The sequence below is a fragment of the Elephantulus edwardii genome, unplaced genomic scaffold (genome assembly GCF_000299155.1).
Source record: "Elephantulus edwardii isolate Elephantulus edwardi_28Jun2011 unplaced genomic scaffold, EleEdw1.0 scaffold00216, whole genome shotgun sequence".
Classification (NCBI taxonomy): Eukaryota; Metazoa; Chordata; class Mammalia; order Macroscelidea; family Macroscelididae; genus Elephantulus; species Elephantulus edwardii.
In genome coordinates this window covers 2,004,243-2,012,241 of record NW_006399966.1, presented here as the reverse complement: position 1 = coordinate 2,012,241, position 7,999 = coordinate 2,004,243, and the positions used below count along the sequence as shown (strand labels likewise).

Here is a 7,999-nt window from a genome sequence, read left to right as displayed (position 1 = left end):
TTGGCCAAGTGGTTGTTCTCCAGATTTCTTGGCACAACTTGGTGAGCACGTCCAGGGCAACATCTGTTATCTGAAATACTTCAATCTGAAATACTTCATCTTCTCTTGAAGATGACAGAAATACCTAGTTATATATGAAAGAAATTTTTTTTAAAAAGTAAGAATATCAAAAGACTGAAAATAGAGAAATGACCTCCCCCCCAGCCTATTTTTGCAATTCTTTTGTATGTCTAAAATATGTTAAAACCAAAGTTAACCTAGTGATGAAAATAAAGGAGGTTAAAATAAACCAGGGGTGAAGTTTTTACAAAAATAAATTAAAAATTAAATTTTTCATGAAATAAAAATAAGTCAATAAAATAAATCAAAATGTAGGCTACTGACATTTAAAAAAAATATGGAACGCTTCATGAATTTGCGTGTCATCCTTGCACAGGGGGCCATGCTAATCTTCTCTGTATCGTTCCAATTTTAGTATATGTGCTGCCGAAGCGAGCACTCTACTGACATTTTTTTTAATAAAAAAGCATATTCTGTTGTGCTTTAATGGAAAGATTACACACAAATTAGATTCCCATTCCATAGTCCAATACACAAGTTGTGGTAACATTGGTTGTTACCTTTCAAAGGGTTAGAACTCCTACATTTCCATTCCCATCCCACCTGGCCCAGGGGTGTAGTGCACTGCATATTACATTGATAGCTGCTCGAATCCCCCCGTGTGCTCCATTGGGGAATGATGGGCCTTCTCCATCTATTCATGTTCAAGCTGTGGACACTGGATGCAGGGTCACTATACCCTGACATCAGTTTGACAGCAGTGGGTCTGGGCTGAGTTGACTCCGTTTCCCTCTGTCCACTTTCCTTGTCCTGCCTGTCTTGCCTTCCTTTCTGTTCTTTTGTGTAAAGTTGACCGTTTAGTCTCTAGTCGATTGTCTACTGACATTTTTAAGAGTAAAGAACCAAAATCAAGACCAAAAATTGTTCAAGTTTAAAGGATGCAATGGAAGTAGCCACTTCCACAAGGGAGTTTAAAAGGTAAGGGTAAAAAAGAAATGAAAAGGCCGATGTCCAGACAAAAGGCAAGAGAGAGTCAACCACAGGGATGAAAATGCAAAATGATATGAGCATTGAAAGCAGCACAAACCAGAGCAAAAGAGGATCTTTAAAAGTTCAGAAAGTCCAACGAAAACATTCAGAAACATTCAGAAATTCAAAGTTAGGAGTTGTTGTTATGTGCCGTCGAGTCGCCTGCGACTCATAGCAACCCTATGTACAACAGCCCTAAACTCCGCTCTGTCCTGTGCCAATCGCACTGTCTCTGACACTCCCATCCCAATTATCCCAGTCACTGAATCAATCCACCTCATAGAGGGCCTTCCTCTCCTGCGCCGTCCCTCCACCCTCCCAAGTATGATGTCCCTCTCCAAGGACCGGTCTCTCCTCACTACATGTCCAAAATAAGTTAGACGGAGCCTCAGAATCCTTGCCTCCAAGGAGCCACCCAGTTTAACCGTCTCCAGGACAAATCTATTTGTTTTCCTAGCAGTCCATGGTATTCTCAGTACTCTTCTCCAGCACCACAGCTCAAAGGCATCAGTTCTCCTTCTATCCTCCTTGGTCATTGTCCAACTCTCTGATGCATAACAGGTGATTGCGAAGACCATGGCCTGTATCAGACGTACCTTAGTCTCCAGAGAGACACCACTGCTCTTCAGCACTTTGGAGAGGTCCCTAACAGCAGACTTTCCCATGGCAATGCGCCTTTTAATTTCCTGGCTGCTGGTGCCAAGACTGTTGACTATGGAGCCAAGCAAACTAAAGCTGTGTACAATCTCAATCTCTTCACCATCCATCCTGATGCTGCCGATTGGTCCAGTGGTGAGAATCTTTGTCTTCTTGACATTGAGCCTCAATCCATATTGTAGGCTGCAGTCCTTGACACTCTGCAGCAGGCGCTTCAGGTCCTCCTCAGTTTCAGCAAGCAGGGTTGTGTCATCCGCATATAAAAATTTATTCTAAGTAGAGTTGAAAGTGAAGTACAAGAAATAGTGTTTCCAGAAGGTTCTGTTGAGCTGAAGTAGCATCTCCCGACGAGGGCCTCTGGGACAGGAAATGGCATGTTGCTATTCAACCCCAAAGCCTCACTGCTCCCACAGGGCCTGAGTCTGAGCCCGACTGGGACTTATCAGGCCTTCAGGAGAGCATCCTGGGAGGGGACACCCAAGGGTATTAGTGGGCCCCAGTGGTGGAGGGCCTCAGCCTTGAACCTCAGAGAGGCCATGGAGCTCGAGCCTGAGGGAATTATGACACTTGGAGCAATAGTTGGGTTTGCTGTGCAGTTACTCTGTGCACTTTATCAGCTCTCTGTGCCTCGTTTTCCTCGCAACAAGTGCCTGGCAGACACCATCCCTCTTCTTTCTGACCGTCCCTTCTTCGAAAAAACAAACAAACAAAAAAACCCCAAAACTCAAGTCAGAATAATTTTTTAATGAAGTGGAAGAAGCATTTGACTAGAAATGATTAACAAGTCAGGGTCCCTGATCTATCTCCTTGGTTTTTAATAGGGACTGAGGTGAAGTTGGAAATTGTTTTTTAAAAATGCACACAAATGTAAACAGCACTTTGGATGGAGTTGTTGGGGGTATGGTTGGGCTCGATGACGCAGAAATCCTGCCTGCCAAGACCTGGGGAGAAAGCGCCTGTCTGTCTTTGCCCGCCACCCCTCAGCCCTCCTAGAGATTCATCTAGGCCCCTCCCCCTCTTGTCTTCCTTCTCCAGGTGAGCCTTGAACCAAGATGGCCGAGCCCCGCCAGGATTTTGAAGTGATGGAAGACCATGACGCTCAGGGGGGCTACACCCTACTGCAAGACCATGACGGGGACGTGGACCATGGCCTGAAAGGTTAGTGGACAGCCATGCACACCAGGCCCAGGACACCTTAAGGACCATGGTCAGCATGCCTGCCGAGAATGGAGTCGGCAGGCCAGGTTCACATCCAGGTTTTTAAAGATGTTTTCAGTCTCTTCACTGTGTTGGATTGTCCAATGAGGCAAACTGGGTTTTTTAGGATGGGTCACGGCACCTCAAACTGTGAAGCTGTTTGAAATGTTTCCTTTCCAAAGGAGAGTTTTCCAGAAAAGCAGTATGGCAGAGACGGCGTCGGGCTTGTCAGCTCGTTGATACAGGCTGCGCTCTTGAGTCTTCTTCAGCCACCTGTTAACTGGCAAATCAGCAACTCCACTAGCAAGCAAAATGCATGGCTCTCTAGCCATGAAAAACGCCTTCTGTTTACTTCTTTGTTTGTCAGCCCTTGTTGCTGTTGTTGGGTGCCATCCAATCAATTCCAACCCATAACATGCCCGCGTGACAGAACAAGTAGAACTGTTCCCATAGCATTTATTAAGCTGTAATCTTCACAGGCTGGTAGCTTAGTCGTGAAGAGTTGCACTGCCAACCCATATGGCACATGGTTCAAATCCACCAGTTGCTTCAAAGGAGAGGGATGAACAGTCATCTCCTTTCATGCAATTTACTGTCTTTCAAACTCTGCTGAAGAGTCAGCTGTGGGTCGGCTATGATTCAACGGCACACAACAACAACAACGACAATCTTTACAGGAGCTGACAGATCACCAGGTTCCCCACCATCCTGCTACAGAGCAGCTAGTGGCTTTGAACCACCAACTTGCCAAGTTATCAGTTCACAGTCCAGAGCTTAAACATCGCACCATCAAATCAGGCCTACCTGGCCAGTATTTGACAAGAATTGGGCCACTTTGAAGTTCTTCAACAACTCACTCTTTTTGTGTGTGTGTTTTTTTTCCACTTGTAATTTGGAAATTTTATTTATTTGAAAGAGGAACCAGTTCCCTTTCCAAGGGACTTTTCTGCAAGACCAACCAAATGACATACTTCTCTTTGGTAAATTACAATTCACACTGGCACAATAAACACATTTGTGACTAATCTACTCTAGGCCAGTTATAGAAAATGAATTTTCTCACAAATCCAGTTGAGCCTTCCTTTTATTTCTAAAAGTTTATGGTCTAGTCTAAGTTATAAAAATGAAAACCAGTTAGAATTCTAAATATAAACAAATTATTTACATTCGTTTATAAAAATAGATTTGTGTTTAAGTAAAGTTAACAATGTTGTCAAACAATTAGTAATTATCATTTCAGTTCAGGAGGCATAACAATAAATAGCATTCGTTTCTAAATACTATAGGCGACAGTCATTTGGCCACATTGGTGTCGCTGCCTCACCCCAGTGCGTTTCATTTCACTCTCTGAATGCCACGTTTGGGAACCAGTGGAGCCCAGATCCATGGCCAGTCACCAAGTTTCTAGAGGCAGCAGCACCCCTGTGTTCAGAGGGAAGGTAGCCTGATTTAAAAATTAAGCGAAAAATGTGTACATTCAACCAAGTAACTTCCCGGTATTTTCCCAAAGTGTTGAAGTCATGAGAGAAAAGAAAAAGTAAGAAACTGACTCAGATTGGAGGAGACTAAAGAGACTATAACTAAGTGCGGTGTGGTCCTCTGGGTGGGATCAGGCCTGTAGAAAGGGCATGAATGGGACATGGTTGGAGCTTGAATAAAGTCTGTAATTGATAATATTGTATCAAGATCATAGAACTAAGATGATGGAAGACATTAACATCTAATGAAAGGTATGAAAAAAATCTTTGTGCCATTTTTGCAACTTTAAAAAACTGAAAACTGTTTTAAAACTAAATAACTCATTTGTGTATATATGTATGTCTGCATGTGGATGTGGATGTGTGTGTATTCATATATATTTCCAACAAATGTACCATAGTAATGTATGTTGTTAATTATAGGAGAATCAGGAAACGTAGTGTATGGGAAATTTCTGTGCTATCTTTGTAATTTTTCTGTCAATTCTAACATATAAAGTCCATTTTTAAAAATTAGAGGGAAAAGTAGGTTTACCCCCTCTTATTTTTTTGAAAGGGAAATGATATTTCATTTGTAAAATAAGAACGTGTTTACCAGGTAATTTTATGTCTCAGTGTTTTCAAGTATGTTTACTAATGCATTCCCTTCACTAACATACAACATGCTTAGAAGTGATATGCTCAGGGAATATGTGTAAGTGCATGTGTGTATCCATGTACAAACATACATACATTCAGCAAACTTTCAATTACTCACCTTTCTGAAATTGCTGTCAAAGAAAAGCACTTTAGAATCATTTATTTCCCAAGAAAGCCAATGATACCTAAGAGATTTTGCTTGTTCTTATCAAATTAGCTCTTGCAACTGGGGATTTAGAATGAGTTATTTTTGTACAGAGTGATGGATTTGACTTGACAGTAATGTCATCTTTAGTGACATTTGAAATAAGTGGCAGAAGACTATTCTGAATCATGGTGAGAAACCATATGTTATAGAAAGACTATATAAAGTAGATGCAAAAAGTTGGACTAGGGCTGACTGAGCCAAAGAGAGCTGATGATGGTCAACTAATACAAGAATGTACCTTAAAGAGTTAATGGAATCCCTGCGTGGCGAACATAAAACACGCAGGTGCTAACTAGAAGTTTGGTAAACTCACCCAGAAGCACCTTGTAAGAAAGGGCTGGTGATCTACTTCCAAAAGGTCACTCACTGCCACTGTGTCAGTTCCAATCTCCTGTTGAGTTTCCAAGACTGTAAATCACAAGAGGATGAGCCGCTGATGGCTTCGAACCACAGACACACAGGCTTTGGGTTCATAGCACAGCTGTCCAAGGACTATGCTGCCAGGACTCCCTTTGAGAAATCACACCGTTGAAAATTCTGTGGACCGAAGTTCTACTCCGGTGCCCAGGGGCTCAAAGTAAGTGCGAATTGGCCCAGTGGGTTAACTGTGTGTTTGGGGGTTTTTTAAATTAGTAAGTGTTGAGGGGTTAACCTGTAGTTTAACCAGAATAATGTCAACAGGCAAGGACTTCAGATGGTGAGGGGTATTTCTGGGGAAAATGTGCTTAGGGTCCCCTTCACATCCTTATTCCTCGCTTGCCCTGACATTCTAGGGCTCACGAACCAAACCTACTAGATGTCAGCATGACACTTTGTTACCACTTGTCCCAAACCTTCTCAAGGTGGTCATACCTGTTTCCCTATGAACTCTAGGGAGCTGGCTGCTGGGAGCATGGTCAACATTGGAGTTCTTATGCTACAGTCATTTGGCCCCATTGGTGTGGCTGCCTGCCCCCGGTCCCTGTGCATTTCATGTCACTCTCTGGCTGTCATGGCTGGGAACCCTGTGGAGCTTGTCAAAACCCAGATGTGCAAGATAGGGCTGAGTGTTAAGGGTCTGTGTTTTGGCAAAGGATGTGTGTCCCCACAGTGAGCCTTGAACACATGTCACTTGTGTCCTGTGCTCTATGAACAGGTTCAGCCACTTGTCCTGTAAACCTGTAAGGTTATCCCCTTCCCTATGTGGAGAGACTTTTTCAAGCCCACCCCCACCCCCACTGAATCTCCCTGAGTTCTTATCTCTGGCTTACACTTCCGGGCGTGGTTGGGGTGAGGACTCCAAATACCAGAGCCCATGAAGCTTTGGGGTTTTGCTCAGGACCCAGTTTGTGTCCAGCTCAGATAACATGTCTTGCTGTCTTGTGATCCATGCTCCCCACTCCCTGGGCCTTTCTTGGCTTCTCTGCTTCAGTCCTTGGCACCAACATCAACTCGCCAACAGATGACCCACTCAGCTCTTCATAACATCCCTGTACAACACCCAAGCTGCTACCCTCCATCATCCCGACACTGACATTCAGACCACAAACCTCAGTGCACAACAGTAGCCCCTTGACCTGGATGCCCTCCTCCCATCATCTGTGGGCAAAGTCACTCCTTAAAGCTAGGGTGAGCAAATGTTGGCCCCAAGACCAGATGTGCCTCTAGCTTGCTTGTGTCCAACCCTGGAGCTGAGAATGTGTTTTGCATTTTTATATAATTGTTGGGGGAAATCCTGAATAGAGGTGTCCGCATGACACAGGGGTTTATTTGCTGTCACGTAATTGATGTGCAGAAGCAAATGGGGCCCGTGCAAGTCTCCACGTCGTTGGGGGAGGGGTTTCAGTCAGTCCCCTCCTGTCTGGTCCTCACCAATGCAGTGCATGGCCTCTATCTTCAAGGTGTCTCAGGTGAGCAAAGGCTGCTGGGAAAGAGAGGAGGGGGTATGGAACATCAACTGAGTTAGCCTCCTTCATGGAGACTTCCTGGTGTCCAGTCCCCCAGATGGACTGACACTGTGGCTGCAGCAGTAGGCTCACAGGTACCAGAGATGACGAGGACAGGACAGGCCAGGGCAGGATTTGGGTCTGTTGTGCATAGGGTCACTCTGAGTCATATCCAACTCAAAGACCCTTAGCAACAACAGTCCAGCAGGGTCCTCTAATGTCTCCCCAGTGACCTCTGCTGCCCTGCAGGCTGGGTGAGCTGGCCCCTGTACTGGGCACCGAGCCATCTGACTTAAATTAGAGCTCTGTAATTGTGAAGGGGGGAGGGGATCGGCACAGTGTGGCCAGAAAGTGGTGTCTGTGCTACATGAGGTGTCCATCTCAGGCGGTTGCCACTGCAGAGTGACGCTTGACTTTTCCTTAAATGGCCCGTCCGCTCATCGATCTGGTGCAGTGGCTGGCCACCTGCCCAGATCCCCCCAGGGAGTCCCTAACCTTATAACTTGAGGAACAGGCAAGTCCAAGACCACAAACACTAGGAGGTGGAATTGGGACTTGAACCCAGGTATCTTGACCCTGGTCCTATGCTCGCTAGACTGTATCTGTCACTTCCTGTTAGGAAACCTTTAGGGAAACACTCTTCAGACAGCCTGGCCTGTGCTGGTTCATGTGGGCACTTGGTCTTTCACTCCGTATATCTGTCCCTTCTCTCTGTGGTAGATTGGGCACTCCTGGTGGCAGGCAGGTTCCTCCCAACCACTTGACTTGATCCATACAATGGATGTTTAAGTGGTATTGATTTACAT

General features: G+C 44.9%; 1 protein-coding gene across 1 annotated transcript in view; it reads left to right on the top strand.

The window, feature by feature from the left end:
* Window positions 1-2,798: 2,798 nt before the first annotated feature.
* MAPT (microtubule-associated protein tau) overlaps window positions 2,799-7,999 on the top strand; it is a 57,453-nt gene continuing 52,252 nt past the window's right edge. The window contains exon 1 of the mRNA XM_006897871.1: window positions 2,799-2,904. Within this exon, the coding sequence (XP_006897933.1) occupies window positions 2,799-2,904 (106 nt within the window). The remainder of the gene's footprint in view (window positions 2,905-7,999) is intronic.